The sequence below is a fragment of the Fragaria vesca genome, linkage group LG6 (genome assembly GCF_000184155.1).
Source record: "Fragaria vesca subsp. vesca linkage group LG6, FraVesHawaii_1.0, whole genome shotgun sequence".
NCBI lineage: Eukaryota > Viridiplantae > Streptophyta > Magnoliopsida > Rosales > Rosaceae > Fragaria > Fragaria vesca.
In genome coordinates this window covers 25,627,090-25,645,290 of record NC_020496.1, presented here as the reverse complement: position 1 = coordinate 25,645,290, position 18,201 = coordinate 25,627,090, and the positions used below count along the sequence as shown (strand labels likewise).

Sequence of the window (18,201 nt, the reverse complement as noted above, 5' to 3'; positions counted from 1 at the left end):
CAGTCAACTTCGACGGGACTTTGTGAACAGATCCTGATGAACCAGAATGTGTGTAATATATGGTTGGAAAGCTAAATGAGTCTAGTTTCCAAAACCGTTTACGGTTCGTTCATATGTATTTCCTAGAGGAAGTTACGACTGTTCTAGTAATTGAAGGTCATGCTGCGCGGAAATCTGATTTCCTGCACGAACTTATGTTTTGAGTTCAAAAGCGACCTTCTCCTCAAGATCTAAGTGTAAAAGATCATTTGAGGACAATACGGCATGATTTAGTTAATCATTGCCCAATGCCACATTTGAAGACATGTTAAAAAGCATTGACATGCTAAGTTGTTGAAACTTCCGTGATTAGTAAGAATCAGGAAGAGCCCTATGATTGATGTAAAGATCAGGGGAGGTGCGAACTTCAGGGGGAGTCTAGCACATACATACATGTCACTTTCAAATGTGAAGGGTGTGTTGTACTCTTTTTCTCCTACGATCAAGGTTCAGTTTTTCTCCCACAGGGTTTTTGTGACTTGACGAGGTTTTTGACGAGGTAACAGATTAGCACCATCGGCATATCAGCGCGCGGCACAAGGGGGAGTGTTCTAGGATATTCTCTATGTATGCCTTGGCCTTATGCCAATAGGATATGTAGTTAGACTAGATATATGTATTCATATCCTTACCATATTGGTATTGTGTAATTCCCTATATAAAGGGCTCCTATCAATGAATAAGATGATGACTCTCTTACTATCTCTTTGTCTCTACACTTTATCCTTCATCAAATAAAAATAAAAGGTCTTTTCAATCAATTTTTTCTTTCTTTCCAATCAATTATTCTGTGGAAGGATGTTTGGGTTACGAAAAGAACTGCATATGCCCAAGAAAACGCATATAAAGTTCAAGATTGAGACCCATGAATGATCCACCACAAACCACAAGGTAGGAGACAATGACCAACTGTGCTGGTCCTATACATACACTCTTTCATACACAATAATACAAATGGCCATTCCCAGCCTCCATGAGCTAATTCCCCTTCTTTCCTAAACGAATTTCCTCATCCCACTCCTACTTTTGTTCCTTCACTAATTTAGTTTTGTTCTGTCACCCCACCACTCGATCACTGTGTGGATGTGTGTTTCCAAATGTCAATGATCAATGACACCAGCTAATAGGGGTGTACAAGACAAACCAAAACTCAAACTCAAACTATACTGATGTTTTTGGGGTACGTATTGCAAGTTTGAAACGTATGATCCATATGTAACCATCATTTGTATTGAGTACAGAAGGTCATATTAACCATCTCTACATCGATCTTTATCATACTCCAGCTCGGAATCAAGCAACAACGGCTCTTATTTCTTCTCACGTTCTCAGTCTTTTGTCCTACGTATTGTAATTTAGATTCGAATCATCGATCGCTCACTGGTTTTGATGAGTGTGAAACTCAGAATGACTTGAACTTCAAACCCTAGTTACTTTGCCATCAGTGTATATATGAACTGATATATATATATATATATATATTAATTATCATTATGTATAAGATCGGATCAACCTTGATTGTTATTCTAATTGTATGATAACCAAATTGTTTACCTTCATGTTTGACAATCTGTACTACCAAAACTTCCAAAAATAACTTAGTAGAAGTAGGCCTGCATGTTTGTAACTTGCAAAAATAATTGCATATGCAACAGCCAAAAATGCAAGTCTATATCATGCATATGTCAAATGGAGCAGTACTTTCTAGTTATTGATTACTACACCACTAATATGATCCACTTGCTACAAAAGGAGAGGGCTAATGAGCTCATAGTGGAATCTTAATATACCAATCAAATCATTGCTTTCTAACTTGACATAAAAAAATTTAGAAAGGTTTAACATTAACTCAAACCAAAAACAATATATAATATATTAATATTACGAGGGAATTGAAAAATTTACATCATCCGTTTTACAATCCACATTTTTTATTTTTCTCTTTTAGCAAGTTAAACATTGTCTTGTGTAACATGTATGTTCTCTTTATAATAGAACATAAGTTATTACCTACAAACCTCAGCTTAAACTCCCTAATATGAGTTCTACTATCCACAACCATTAGACCTCAGTAATACCTTACAAGTTCAATTTCAGCTCCTCGATCGATCTGTTTAAGTAAAAAAAAAATTGTTTCTTGTCCTAAATCATGATTATGCTTCATTTGTTTACGTATATCTTAAAGTAATATTATAGGATTCATGATTATATAAACAACGAAACTCCGAAAGGGACTAATTATTGTTTCCTAAACAATATGTCGTCACTCGGTTGATCAATTGTGGACTTGGTTTAGATTCGGATTAGAATTGGATATTACTTATTCAAAAGAAAGTTCGAGTACATAAAATAATAGATGTCATTTCCGTAGAGAAGTACACATCTTAATTTCTTTCTTGTATGGTCATTGGTTTGAGAACCCAACTTCGGTGACAAAGTGACTACAGCCAATGAATATGGGACACATGTTCATTTTAAAAGGTTTGGTTGTAATTTAAGGACATAACATGGGAGTTTTGAGTATTTGACATGTTTGTTTATAATTATTGTTGACATTTGTCCATCTCTCATTGGTGTTTGTCATCTATAAATGACCATAGCTGGTCACCCAAGTTATTTCCTTGGTTTGACATGCATATTGTTGTAAAATTAGCAGTTAAATAAAAATGTTTGTATGACTTTAAGTGGTGAAATGGAAATCAATAGTATGGATCCAGAAAATATTTGCTGCATCTCAAAAATTAACACTAAAAGGGCACATTTTTGCGTATATCCACTCGTTTGGTGTCCAACGCCAAAAATCAAATGAAATCTATGATTCGATACAAAAACCATTCAATAATAATTGACAACTGCTGTTTGTGGAGCTAACACCAACATGAGAAACCTGGCCAACCATAATGGACACAAAGAAAATTAAAGAAGTTGAATCTGAAGTTGGGGCTGAAGAAACAAGGAAAGCCATTTGCCAAGTTGCGCTTGTGTATGATTTAGGGAAAATTAACCTTCATAATCATATTATCATCAACTTCTAGCATTGCTTGTTGCCTTGTTGTCAATTTAGGGAAAATTAACCTTCATCAATATTAGGGTGTGAACCTTATCTTAAATCATAGCATTACTTGTTGTGTATCATTCTCTCTAAGCTCAAGTGCTCAACTAGCTAGATTACGTAGCCGTCTTAGGTTCTTAAGCAGCAGATCGAATAAGGGTTATCAAATCAGAAACTAAGCTAGGTTCGTATGGTTTATAATACTGTTAAAATTCGTTCTAGCTGGTTTAAATTTTATATATGAACTAAAATATGCATTCCAACTCCATTGCAAAAAGTAGCTAGACAGATCGATCGAATTTGGTGAGCCAAAATGATGTGGAATGACACACATTGACATCTTAATTTACCGTTCAGTTTGTAGGTTTTGATGAAAATTTTAAGCGTTAATGAATTTAAGTATTTATATATAGGTGTAAGAAAGAAGGAAACAGGAAATTTCCAGCGTTAATCATGAGTTTGCCTTTTCCAGCAACTAGTGATGGATAATAAGTCTCAAATTTCAGTCATGACACCAAGAAAAGAAGGAAATAGGATTATAGATGCAAAGCAAGTTAAAGAAGTTTATCACTTAACAAAGTAAAACGAGGGTCTTGGTACCATAAATAATTGGCCTTCAGCATGGCTTGCACACATTCATCCTTAACAATATTCCAAATGTTATTTTCGAGTGTGATTCTGAGCTTCTCATCGACTTTCTGCAAAACAAAACTTGTATTTTTAGGAGAATCAAGTTTATAATTAATTCATGATATTTTCAAGATGACCTCCCACTTAGAGTCTATGAACATCTTCCGACATATCTACAGAGAGACTGATTTCGTTGTTGAATTTCTTCCTGCCTATGCTCATGAATATCCATCTCCAGCTATCTTATTCCATTATCTCCCTATTATTGTGTCTTCAACGTTCCATTTGACTCAGGGGGATGTTTTGGAAAAATTTTGTATTTCAGGTTTCTGTTTGTTTTTTCCAGTGTTGAAAAAGTAAAAAAGTAAAACGAGGAAGTCCTCGAAATGACCCTATTGTATTCTTATCCTCATAAAATACCCAAATTAGAGCTTAAACGTCTCTAATACTGTTTATGTTGTACTTACATAAGTATTACTGTTTATGTTGTACTTACATAAGCAGCATAATCAAAGTTGTGACGCCATGAGAGATTATCTAGCGACAAACAACCACTTGTCCATTTGGCATTTCTCATCTGACAATTACCTTCCTCCGATTGGCCCGTGCTCTCACCTCTCCTCACAACTCGCGTGACCCAAAAAGTCGCATACGTCATCTGTTTTGTCTTCTCAATCTTCCATAGAGTCCTGTTGCTTACATACACAAACCTCCTCAATCATTTGCCCGCAGCCAACCCCAACGAGAGGCCGAGAGCCAAAGCCTAAGGCCATTAGCTCACATTAGAGATTTAGAGAGATAACATTTCTGTCTCTGCGAACCCAGTAGCCCAAAGACTCGAGCTTTATGAGCTCTGAGTTCTGAGTTTGTTACTACAACGTCAAACTCTGGTTACATTTTACAGCGGCCTTAACTTTTGGTGTACTTTGAGAGACACTGCGTGTCTGTCTCACTGACTCAGCATTTCATTTCCTCAGTTGCGAAATCTCCGCAAGTACAAGATCTCTGTCTCTCTCAGGCAAGTCCTTCTTATCTTAGTATCTGTATATGTCATGTATCTATATGTTATACATCTCTGTCCTTTTTTTTCTTTTGAAATATTTTTATCTGGGCATCTTTGCTGAGTTGGGTTTCTGTTGATTTTTGCTCTCATGAGCCTATGTGATTGGTTTTGTACTTTTGTGGTGAATCATGTGGCTTTTGTGTGGCTATGATTTGAAGGAAAATTTCCAGATCACTAAGAGATGTTCCCATGTGATCCTCTTTTCTTTCATTGATTTTTTTTTTTTTTTGAATTTGTGATAATAATATCTCAGTTAGAGGAGGAATGATCATCAACTCAACTGAGATTGTTCTCTTTGATCTTGAAGACTTCTCCATTTTGGAAGTATTAGATGTTGGTTGAGTTATCCTGTGGACTCTTTAGGGGCTATTTTTGCATTAGACGTATCCTATTTGACTGTTTCAACCTTCTTCAAGTGAACTGGAGCAGAATCTTTACATTGTTTACAACAACATATTGATGTTGAGAATTTCATGTGCTGTTCATAATGCTAGTACAGTTTATCTGAAAGGTTAATTTTCTGTTTTCAATTAACCGGGTTTTTGGTGAACTTTGTGGCATATTTTTTGATATTGAAGAAAAAATTTGCACACCTTCTTGTGTCTGATAGGTGTAAAATTAGTCTCACTTGTTCATCATCCAAGCAGTAGGTTTCTGCAGCAATTAAATTTTACCTGTAGATCTAAGAAATGGTACGAGTGTAAACTTAGAACAGTCAAAAGTTAATGTTGTGTACAGTAAACCAGTTCTACGTATCAGGCTTCTGGTACTGTGATTCTGTGAACAAGTTGTGCATATGGGGATGAAAACTGGATCAGTTAATTATTTGCTCCATTATTTATAAGATGATTATATATCAAGGGTGTTCATAAACAGTTTTTCCCTCTTTTTAAATGAAAAGATTGATTTTTTTTTATTATCTTCTGTTGACAATCAATGACTCGATTTGTTATGTCTGTATAAAATTGTTATGCTACAATTCTGATCACCTTTGTTGGTGGTCTGCTTTTCAGATTTTTATACCTCAGAAGATGGTCCTCCACCTGATAAAATTGTCTTCAAGCTGAGAAGATTATGCTTTATATATCTCCTAGTACAGCTTGCTTGGCGTGCTTGATTTGGCTTGGTCGTTTCACCTCCAAGTACTTTACTGTGCAAATGTAGCTAGTCGCTACTGATTCTCTGAGTGGATTTTGAATTTTAATGAAACTCAAGTGTTAAAATAGTGTTCAGTGTTCTGCAACCATATCTCAGTTTTGATCATCTCATTGAATCCTTAATTCTAACTCATTGTATCCCAATCTAGACATACACAATCTCCACTTAATTGTGGTACATTTCACCACCAATTTGATACATCAATGAAGGTAGGGCTTTCATCTGCAATCATGAGTCTCCATGGAGTCAGTTCAGTAACACAAAGTGGGACTACCAAAGGAATCACACAGTCATACTGTACATCCCTATCCCCGGCACATGATTTTTTGGGTTGTGAATCAGAAGGCAGGAATTCAGTGGCCCATGAATGTTCATCCACTCGCCTCTCACCTTTCATGCGGACAGAATCTTTTAGCTCTCCTACCAATATGCGAGAATCTAGTCTTCAACGTGTCAAGAGCACATTTTCACGTTCTTCTGTTTTTTGTACAAGTTTGTATCAGTCTTCTTCATCAACTTCTGAAACCTCCAGGCAGCTTGGAAATCTGCCATTTCTTCCCCACCCTCCAACATACAGCCAGTCCAATTCTGCTGTTGATTCAACATCTCCATTGCTTTTAAGTCAGGATATGAGTAATCAATACGATGATGAACAATCAGACTATCTCATGAAAGACTTCCTTAATATGACTGGAGATGCTTCTGATGGTAGCTTCCATGAAATCGGCTGTGGAAGTGACACTATGGCACTTACAGAGCAATTGGAGTTTCAGTTTTTGTCTGATCAACTTGACATAGCTATCACGGACAATGGTGAAAATCCACGGCTTGATGTAAGTTCTGTGTAGTAGTTATTCATTTACATATTTGATTGAATATTTTTTTCTAGAAAATTCATTGATACTACCACTGGCTTTCATTTATAACAACATAAAGTCTCGGTTGGGAACTTGGGATTATCAACTTGTAAACTCCATAATGGTGTCTGAGCCACATGCAGGCAGTTCAAACAGAGAGTTTTTATATCTTCAATGTAGATGTGATATTCAAAAGAATGGCTTGATTTATAAATGACTCATAGTTCAGTTGAGTTTTAAATACTTTGCTTGTCATACGCTCACTAATAATTCTTTGTATATTGTATGTATAGGAAATATATGATATTCCTCGAGCCTCATCAGAACCAACGATAGAATTGACATGTAGTAAGAGTTGTGGCTCGACAGCACCACTGGTTGATGCTCTTTCAAGTCATCCCTCTCCTGGGCCTTCCTCTGCACATAGACCACGAATGCGGTGGACACCTGAGCTTCATGAGCGTTTTGTAGAGGCTGTTAAGAAGCTTGATGGAGCTGAAAGTAAATACTAAATTTTTACTATATTATGTCATGTGGTGTTGTTCTTGTAAATAGGAGTGCTCTTTTATTAAGTTATAGTCTATTATGATTTGTGCTTGCAACTCATTAGTTTAATTTGAAGTGCAGAGGCTACTCCAAAAGCTGTACTAAAAGTTATGAATGTTGAGGGTTTAACCATTTATCATGTGAAAAGCCACTTGCAGGTAATTTTCATCTTTCATTTATCTGGTGAATTTGGGAATGATTGTACTATTTGATTCAGGATTGTTATTTTCATGTCATCTGCAGAAGTACAGGCTTGCCAAGTATATGCCCGAGAAAAAAGAAGGTATGGAATATATGAGAAATTAATTAATATCAGGTTCTTGATATCCTTAAAATTTCAGTCATCTGTCTGAAATAATGACTTTGTAATCTCAATTATGGAGCTTCAATCTATGTTTTGGACTGCTGCAACCTGAGAACTAAATTAACATGATATGACTGCTTGAGTACTTGCATAGAAGGATTTTAAATAAATTGATTGCAGTCATCATAGATTTGATGGTCATCTCCATAATTCCAAATTCTGCATCCATCTTGCTTCATGTCATGTGTATCAAATGTCAAAAGTGGAAATGCCGAAATGATGAATTTTTTTTCCGTAGCTCACTCTAAAGTTGTTGACTCCCAATTTCCCTTTCCCCCTTTAGATAAGAAGGCTTCTAGCTCTGAAGAAAAGAAGGCTGCTTCAAGTGGAAATGAAAGCGATGGACGAAGAAAAGGGTTAGTTAACGTTGCTCTCCCTCTGTATTTTCTTTCTCAATTAATTGAATTCATATATCTTGTTTGTCTTAGTGTTGAGAAACTGGATCTTTCTTCTCGTAGGAGCATCCATATCACTGAGGCTCTGCGCATGCAAATGGAAGTTCAGAAACAACTGCATGAGCAGCTTGAGGTGAGCGAGTGCTTAATAGCTGGCTTGTATTTATTAATATGCTTAATTTTTCCTTCGCCACATTTCCGCTGTCAAATAGTTGTTCAAATAGAACCATATTATTCTGTGTCAATGTGTCATTGTAGCTTAAATTTGTTCATCTGTATCTCTAAATAGGTTCAAAGGTCTCTTCAGCTACGCATAGAGGAGCATGCAAAGTACTTGGAGAAGATCTTGGAGGAACAACAGAAAGCCGGTAGTGCATTACTTTCTCCACAAGCCTTGTCGTCATTGACAACTAATTCCCTTAAAGACTCTGAACAGCAGCCTCCCCCATCAGCCTGTATATCAGCTTCACAACCAGCTGCGTCCGACTCATCATCACCTGATTCACCTCTGTCACTGAAGCATAAAGCTGCTGCCTGTAGTGAGTCTGAGGCACACGCATACACTAAAAAGCTTCGTATTGAAGAGAAACCAGATGACCCAGTAGTTGAAAATCCTTCGGCAACGGTAACTACTACTCCTACTACTACTTCGCAGTAGCTGCACTAATTAATGTCCATTGTTTGTAGTGTAATGTATAGAACTTTCAGGCTTTTTGTAAGTAAAGTTGTAATTAAGACATGCCGATTCATATCTTTTAACCCAGCTGGTAGTTCAATGAAAAAGAAAATCAGCTATTCTAGCCAAGTTCAGTTGGAGAACCCACTTGATTTAGTATAGTGCATTTGGCATAAGCATTAAGTTATATACAGCGTATTTATATTTACCAAACCGTCCTACCAAGACCAAGTCACCATGGTACAATAGCTGAGAAGATGAGAAGATTTAAGTAGCAGATTAAGATGACGGCAGGGACCAAAAGTGGGATTTGTGAAGCTTAATCTAGACCGTGCGAATGACAAGAGAAGTGTGAAACATACGATACTTTGGTACAGAATGAAGCAGTCAGTTCCTGGAGCATTGCTAGCTGGTTCCTTACACTGGCAATCTCAGTTCTACAGCTAACTCCGTGACTCGTGACACTTTGGCAATATCCATGGATTCACCATTGCATTCAAATTGGGTTCCAACAAGTTGAAATTGAAAGTGTTCGAGCAAGACACTCAGGAAGTAACTGCAAGTTTAAATAGTCCTATGGAGGCACTTAGTGATGAAGTTCAAAATAGAATGATGAATTAAGTCTCGAGTGATTTTGAATTTTTCGTCTACTGGATTGATTGTCTGTTTGGTATTGAAAGGTTTCGAACTTTACTATGATCTAAAAGGAACCTGGAGAAATCACTGATGCTGTAGAACTATTTAAATTGGAAATGAAACTCCTAACTAAGTTGTTTTTTTTTTTGGGAAAGTTTGATAACTGATCGCTAAGAACTATTCAAGAACTACAGTGTCCTACACTCCTACAGCCGATCTCCAGAAAGATGCTAGAAATAAGTAAAACTCTACTTATTTCTCCTAAATTTTAGCCCACATCTAACACATTGTCTAATTTGTGTGTTCGATCTTTACTAATCTTAAGCAAAGAATAAATGTGATTTTAGGTCACACTTTCTGTGCACATCACATTCTAATTAATTTGTTGGTTACATGCTTATATGATATGTACGTAAGAACCATCTATTACAATGTGGTGTGAACGAGAGGTGGTGTAACTAGAAATCTAGAATCACACTCTTTTTATAATTTGTCGAGGCACCACAACTACTCATTACAAAGAATTTGAATTGTCTCAAACACAAATTAATTCTTTAAAAATTTGAACCTTCTATCTATCTAATACAAATGAATTGTTTTCTACTTTGGTCACAAACACACATGAATGATGAATCACTATTCAAGAACGATAAATGAACTATCGGACTTCGCCTCCTAATACCAAAAATTTAATATATGTATATTCTCATGAAACTAATCATCTGGACCAAAAAAAGATGGTAATACGAAAATAGGAATAGTCACCCACTTAATTGCAAAGAACATATAACATACAATAACTCTTACTAATATGGTTCCGATAATTAACATCTGTAGCACTTTATTAAAGTAAGAGTGTTTACATTGAGTCATCGTAAATTAAACCAAACAAGACTTATGTTCAACTTAAAATAGATTATATAGAAATCTTACTAAATTAGAAAAATAAAATAAAGTGGGAGAATTTGACCTCCATATTGCAATCGTAGGTGTACCATTTTTAATTCCTTACAAGACTTGCTCTTTTTGTCATATTACATTTTTTCTTTTTGAGTTTTTTCCTTAAATATAGCAAACCTGCAGGATGCATTGCATCCAGAATTATGATCTAATAGATGATGTCATATAGAGCCATGGAGTCGTCTCCTTCAGTTCTCCCCCTCCTCATGCTACTCCCATATGATCTTGTGTGAGCTTTTCAACTTATTCTATGTCATCTCTTTGTTGATCTCAAGTACTTTTGCTTCTATATAACCAAAACAAAACAAAAAATTGTCTAGAAAATTTGCTTCTTTTTAATATTTACTTTGTAATCAAAATTTTGTGAGAACTTTTTAAGGTTTGCTTATTGTAATGGTACAGTCAATCAGATGACTTATATATTAGTTTGAACAATCACTTGGATGTGTTACAGGCTTTGCATCAGTGGCAAAACGACAAGTAAGGTGACTAATATAGGCAGCGTGTGGGTTGTTTTCTGTAGTCAGAGTTTGTTTTGTCATTTTGTCCTCAGCTATATAACGCTTCACAAAAAAAACACATAATAAATGTGAGTGGGTCTAAAACCTCAACCAAGTCTCCATTGTTTCCAACCTTCTCAATATCTTTGTTCCATCCTTTTCAGCTTCTGCTCCACTCTTCTTCCTCTCTCTCTTCTCAAGGTTTGCGCTTTTCAATTCTTCTTCTTCTTCAATTTCATATATGCATTATGTTTTATGTGGTTAGTTTGGGATGAATGTTTGTGTAATGATCAACATTTTAGATGCTTAAAGATTCAGTCTTTTGTTCTTAGTTCTTTCTTGTTTGTGTTTCGGTTCTTAGAAGTAATAAAGGCTCAAAGAAAGGGGTTTTGTTTTTCCTCTCTCTCTCATATGGTGACTAAGTGGGTGGTGGGAGAAAGGAATCTCTTTCTGTTTTGAATCTTTTGATCACATCAGTCTCACCTACGATTTAGTTGTTCGATTTTTTTTGTTTGTGGAATTTAGTAAAGTTAGATTTGGTGAGAGTGTTTGGTAAAGAGAAACATGGTGATTAGCAAAAAGGAAGATTCATTTGTTTTTTGTTTTTTGTTTTTGGGTAAAAGACTTTCATATTTATGTTTGAAGCCTTTGTTATTGTTTAATTACTTGGTTGAGACTGAGTTTCACCAGCGACTTGCATGATTTGGTAAAATTAGAATTTCCTCATGTAGTAAAATGTAGACATAATGAAAATGTGATGAAAGTGCATATTCAGATTAAGGGAAAATATGAAATATTTTTGATCCTTGTTTGGTAGTTTATTTACTTGATGAAAGTTTCAGATTGATTATAAAGTTTAGGATTAATGTGCATTGCAGGTCTAGTTTGCCAAATTGCTAGATGAACACAATGGACGTTTTCACTGACATTTCTCGAATAACTAATATTGATGACCATGGAAGAGTTGTTGATAGCTAGTAAACAGAGTAGAGTACAATGCATCTACTGTGATAAAGAGGTGAGCGGCATCTTCCGTTTGAAATGCCATTTAGGAGGAGTAGGGCCAGATGTAAAACCATGTTTAGAGGTTCCTGTTGAGGTGAAGGAGCTGTGGAAAAACAAGATGTTTGAAAGTCCTGCCAAGAAAGTTCATTGCTCTTCCAGCTCGAATGGTGCTACTAAGCGAAAAAAGCGTGAAACTTCTCAAACTTCTAATTCTCAGAGTGAAAGTGATGAAGATACATATTATATGTTAGAAGACAGTGCAACAGAACATGTCAGTCCTGATGAAAATGAGGGCTCTGAAAGGTAGTAATGACATAAGAAGTGATTCGGTATCAATGGACCCCCAGAGATGCATTGGTAGATTCTTTTATGAAACATGCTCGGAGTTTACTGTTGCAAGTTCTCCTAGCTTCATAAGAATGATAAGTTCTGTTTCCGGTTCTGGTGTGAAGTACAAGATTCCTAGCTATGAAGAGCTCAAAGGTTGTATCTTTCAAGATGAAGTGAAGGAGATGAAAGAATATGTGAGAAAGGTTAAGGAAACTTGGCAACTACTAAGTGTAGCATCTTGTTGGACAGTTGGACTGATGAAAATGGTAGAAACCTTGTTAACTTTTTGGTTAACTTCCCCCAAGGCCCTGTTTATCTCTGTACTCATGATGTTTCATCTTTCATTGGCAATGTCGAAGTGATATATGCACTATTGGAGGGTTTATTAAGAATGTTAGGGCAATTTGTCACACCTCGGGACCCGCTCCGCCGTAACACGATATTGTCCGCTTTGGGCCCCCGGCCCTCACGGTTTTGTTTCCGGCAGCTCAGGAGCAACTTCCCAGTAGGTCACCCATCCTGGGATTGCTCTCGCATCGACATGCTTAACCTCGGAGTACCCATCCCCTCCGAAGCCGCTGAGCCACCAAAAGGCCTCGTATTAGGTTGGTGGTGGGCATGTACATATACAGCACATAACCCCTCTCCGTTTGGCCGATGTGGGATATTACAAACAATGTTGTTCAGATTGTGGCAGATTCTACAACAGGCTGGGTCAGTGCTCTAGGCAAGGAGTTCAATAAGCTCAAAGGAGTGTTTTGAGCAATGAGTGCATCTCATTGCATTGAACTGATGCCATAGAAGATTGGAATGACCACCTCCACTAAGGCGATTTTGGATAAAGCGAAGATTAGTACAAAGTTCATTTATGGGCATGAAGAAGTCCTGAAGCTAGTGAAGAAACATACTCATGACCGTGACCTGATTAAGCCCTCCAAGATAAGAAGAGCATTGCCCTTTATGACTTTAGATAGCATTGTATATGAAAAGTAGGAACCAAAAGACATGTTTGCCTCGTCGGAGTGGAATTTGTCAATTTGGGCTTCTAGAGTGGAGAGCAAGAGGGTAGCAGATATAGTGGAGGATCAGTCCTTCTGGACTGGTGTTGAGATGGTCTCAAAAGCAACTATGTCATTGGTTCACGCTCTTGAATTGATCTTTGAGGCTGAGAAGCCACTTGTGGGGCACATATATGAAACCATGGATCAAGTGAAGGAGAGAATTAAAGAAGAGTTAAAAAAACAAAAAGCCCCAATACATGCTTTTTTGGCAAGTTATCGATCACATTTGAGACAATATTCTCCATAACCATGTTCATGGGGCTAACTATTATCTTAATCCAAGTCTTAAATACTCAAGTGACTTCTTTTGTGATGATGAGGTTTACCTTGGGCTTATGTGCTGCATTGCACAAATGGTGCGAGCTCCTTCAATTCAAGATGTAATAAACACTCAACTCAAGGAGTATGTACGTGTTGAAGGTAGTTTCAAGGAAGGGAGTTCTATTGGCCAAAGAAACACTCCTCCAGGTAAAGAAGATAAAAATGTATAATCATGAATCTATTTTGTATGTTTTGTCACTCTATTACAACTAGGTGCTTATCAAACCAAAATTAAATAAATTTAGGTGCTTGAGTTTTTATGCCAATCGAAAACCAATATTTGAAATTGATTCATGTTAAACTGGATGCAGCTATGTGGTGGTCTTCTTATGGAAAACAATGTCCTGAATTGCAGAGATTTGCCATTAGAATTTTGAGCCAGAACTGTGATGGTGCTTCAAGATATGGACTCAAAAGGACTCTAGCTGAGAAGCTGGTCATAAAGGGAAGGAATCCTATTGAGTAGCAATGGTTGAGTGATCTGGCTTTCCTGCATTATAATCTACAATTACATAAGTGTTGCTCAGGTGTGAAGACTGCCATTGATGCTGAAGATATTGTATTCCAGAATGGTGATGTGAAGATGGAGCTTGCTAATGTGGCTACCAGTGAAGGAGTTTCAAGATTTTAGCTTAAGTAAGAGTCCATGTAAGATATTCAGACAAGACTAAAATTGAAGAGAACATCTTTTGTGATGGTAGACTTCTTTTGGGGTAAGGCTAGAGTGTGTCGATGCATGTGATGCATCAACTTTGTTCTCAAGTTGTAAAATGAGTTATTAAAGTAGTAATATTGGTCCTCAAAGTTGTAATATGAGTCGTTAAAGTTGTAAAAAAAATTAGTTACAACATTAGCCCTCGTTTGTCTATAAAGTGGTAATTAAATCCTCAAAGTTGTAACAACTTTTTTTTAATCACTTTGAGGACTCAATTACCACTTTAAGCACATATTTTACCACTTTAAGCACACATGATTACTAATGTTGTAACTAGACAATTTTATAATTTTAAGGACTCATATTACAATTTTGAGGACTAATATTACTAGTTATTTGAGAACTTAATTTACAAAGTTGATGTATCACATCATTCATATGCATTAACACATTGTAGAATTTTTCTTTCTTTTGATGTATATTTTGGTAACATATTTGTTACGCAATAGAATTTATAAACTACTAGATATGCCTTGTTGTTTTGCCAACACACTTTTATGACTTTTAAATGATGGCATGATCGATTTGCCAGAAGAGATCTTGCTGCCAAAGATATTCAATGAAATCAGTGTCAGTTACCTGAAAACCATTGCAATATCTTCATCGCCAAAATGCTTACATTCAGATTAAAGTTGTTAGGATCGTCTGTTCCATACTCGACCTGTGATAAAGAATCCACTCAAATTGTGGGCAAATTAGGGAAGTATTTGTTCAAAATTGTGTGCTATACTGCTATAGCATGGCCATATGCTGATATGCCAATATGGTCAGCCACTCAGCCTTGCTGCAATGAAAAGAAGAATTTTTGGCATTTTCCTTTTTATTATTTTTTTGATATTTTAATATCTTAATTTGTTTTTCACTTTCTTGATTTATTACTCAATTCAAATTTCAAATGGTTACAATCAAGAAAGTTACAATTAATGGAATTTAAAGGAAAAATGGAAAGCATAATAATTTTTTTTTTTGAATTAAATGTCATAGACTTTCATTCGAGATATATAAGATAAAAGGTAAGGCGTGCGGCTTGTGAGGACAAACTCAACTATGATACATAGGATAAAACTACTCATTCGTATTCACTCATTTTATTGTAAGCTTATTACCTATAATCTCATGCACAAAAATAGGTTAAGATGAACTAGCAAAAATGAAGCACCAATTGAATAGGCACAATAGAACCCACCTTAATCTGCTAAGCCCCAAAAAAAGACCCTAGGAAAATTGACCCGAGCACAACTAAACCCATTAATAAACCCTAGCTTAACGCCGATGTTGTAGACACAAGCATCGTTGCCGCTGTAGTTGACACAAGCCCGCCACCAACGAAAATCGCATGCGTCACCACCAACCATGGCTTCACAACAACAACACCACCATTTCGAGCTATTTCTGATGTTGCCTTGGATTCAGATTTATAAGACAACCTATATAAGCCATATCACAACAACAAATCATGCATAAATCACGATAGAAAATCTGCCAAACTTATATCACTACCACACAACCTTAGACATAGTCTGACAAACTAAAAGACAATACAAAATTTTGTACATGCTTCTAACGCTTTAAACCAAGTCATTCATTTACCCAACAGTAGAAACCTTCAACCAAGATTCCCTCTAGCTGCTGAAAAATGCATATAAATACCTACTGTTATTCACTAAAGAGGAGGTAGAATGAAGGAGGCTAGCTAGTTTTGCTATACTTCTTCTCTCCCAAGCCCATCCTTAGTTTTCCACACTTTTTGTCCAAATCTCTTATCTCATATACCTCAACTAATACCTTAAACAATACACAACTGAAAATACTAGATAGAACGATTATGAGATAAGCATCGGAATATATCGAAGAACTTTACTTTACTATTGAATAGAATGTTACAATTACTTGACAACATATGATCAAAAGTAATATATTCTCAAAAGTAAAAATTACTTCACACTTGAAGAACACGGTCAAGTGTAATACAAAGCCACGAAGGTCTTTGTTGCCACGAAGGTCTTTGTTGCCACGAAGGACGATAACACCACGGAGGTCGTTGAAGCCACGAAGGTCTTGAAATGCCACGAAGGACTTGAAGCCACGAAGGTCTTCAATGGAGCCACGAAGGTCTCTTGCCACACAGGACTATTCTATGATCTGAATATATGTTCACTCAATACACCTCTAGAGCAAACACTCATGAATGAAAATTTTCTTTCTTTCTTTTTCTCACAGTCTCTGAATTCACCCTCCACAAACCCTAGCACCACTTCCTTTTAAATAAGCCGTGCCTCCTTTTCTAACCTCTAGAACTGGATGACAACTAGCTCCATAACAACTTTGTAAATCTAAATTATCTAGAAAAGGAACTAACCTTATTGAAATACAACTCTTAAATAATTAAGGAATAGAACAACTCATCTCTATCCCCTTAATCACAAACCACAACCTCTCTTTCTATAACAAACCTTAAACAGCCTTTATCTCCAAATAGACTGAAAATATATTTGAAAACACCCTTCCAACTATATCTAGATCTACCCATATAAAAGATGAGAAATATAGAAGGAAATCCCAACCTACATGGCAAGAGACCTTCCGTCATGAAGCTTTCCTTAGTCGGACTAGGAAACTTCAATTTCCTCAATTTAAACCGGCCGGATCTTCCCTTTGTCACAAACTTGGAAATCTTTGAACTCCATCAACTCATGGAGGCCAATGTATCTTCAACAACACTGTTGGGATCTCTTCTTCTAAAACTCATACTTTTCTAGCTCCCACGCCACACACATTTTGCCATGCACTTCTTTGAAAATATCACGTAAGCAATCCATTGTTGTGATTGAGGAAGAAGCTGCTGGAAGTAACACAACAACAAGCTTCCTAGAATTTATTGACTTTAAAGTTTGTTGGGTCTAGTCTTCACTTACTCAGACTATAGGGATAACATTTTGTGCTCAGCCATGCTTATTTCATTATCGTACAACATGGCCAAAAGTGCCCCCAACACCTTGCAATATTTTGTTTTAGTTACTTTATTAATTTCTAAAACAATGTTTAATTCCCTTATTTGAATCTTTCTTATTGATTTATTACTCGTTCCAAATTCTAAATATGATTACAACCAAACAATGAAAATTTAATTAACAACGCTTTTAGATCGTTTTGTAATACTTCGTAGTTAAAATTTAGAAAACGAAACTAGGCGCATGTGAGCTTTACGCAACTGTGATTTGAAGTTGTCGACAATGAGAACAGGGTATGAGCGCTTAACAGAATTTATTTTAGTGTTGATCAATGCACTTTTTTTAGTGCATAAAATGAAACTTGTTCTAGATACTTGATTATTACCTTTTACCATACATGACCTTCATTTGCAGTCGAGTCTAATCAGTTAATTGCGTTTCCTTAATTTATAGCTCCGGAAAAGCATTTCAACTTGAACTGAACTGTGACATTTATGTCTAGTTTGGGACAACTGTGCTGTGAGAAGAATCATTTTTAAAATTGTTGTAAGAAGAATCACTTCTGATATTTCTGTGAGAGGAATCAGTTGAGGTGTTTGGTAGACTATTTTTAAAAGTATTGTGAGAACCAACAATCATTTTGAGTGTTTGTTAAGTTGTAAGTAAAAAATGTTTTGAGTACACATAGTAACCAAAATGGTCATACATGTTAAAAATGTAATAAAAGTTGATATATAATTTGGTTGACATATCAAGTAATGATAACTTTGAATAACTATTTGCAACAAAATGAAAAATAGTATGTCAAATGTGGTGTATGCATTGCAATAATCTAAAAAGATATTTTGATATGTATTTTTGAATTTTTATATACTATTTAGTTAAATTGAGAAAATTGAAATTGTCAAAAAATATTTAATATGTATATTGATTTTTTTNTTT

General features: G+C 36.0%; 1 protein-coding gene and 1 pseudogene across 1 annotated transcript; both read left to right on the top strand.

The window, feature by feature from the left end:
• Nucleotides 1-4,688: 4,688 nt before the first annotated feature.
• On the top strand, nucleotides 4,689-8,983 carry LOC101304399. The gene is made up of 8 exons (XM_004303739.1): nucleotides 4,689-4,739; nucleotides 6,091-6,775; nucleotides 7,093-7,300; nucleotides 7,427-7,503; nucleotides 7,589-7,628; nucleotides 7,993-8,065; nucleotides 8,168-8,237; nucleotides 8,394-8,983. The coding sequence occupies exons 2-8, from the start codon at nucleotides 6,146-6,148 to the stop codon at nucleotides 8,760-8,762; spliced, it is 1,467 nt and encodes a 488-aa protein (XP_004303787.1). The 5' UTR covers nucleotides 4,689-4,739; nucleotides 6,091-6,145; the 3' UTR covers nucleotides 8,763-8,983.
• A 2,848-nt stretch (nucleotides 8,984-11,831) lies between these two features.
• On the top strand, nucleotides 11,832-14,224 carry LOC101299320 (annotated as a pseudogene).
• Nucleotides 14,225-18,201: the final 3,977 nt, after the last annotated feature.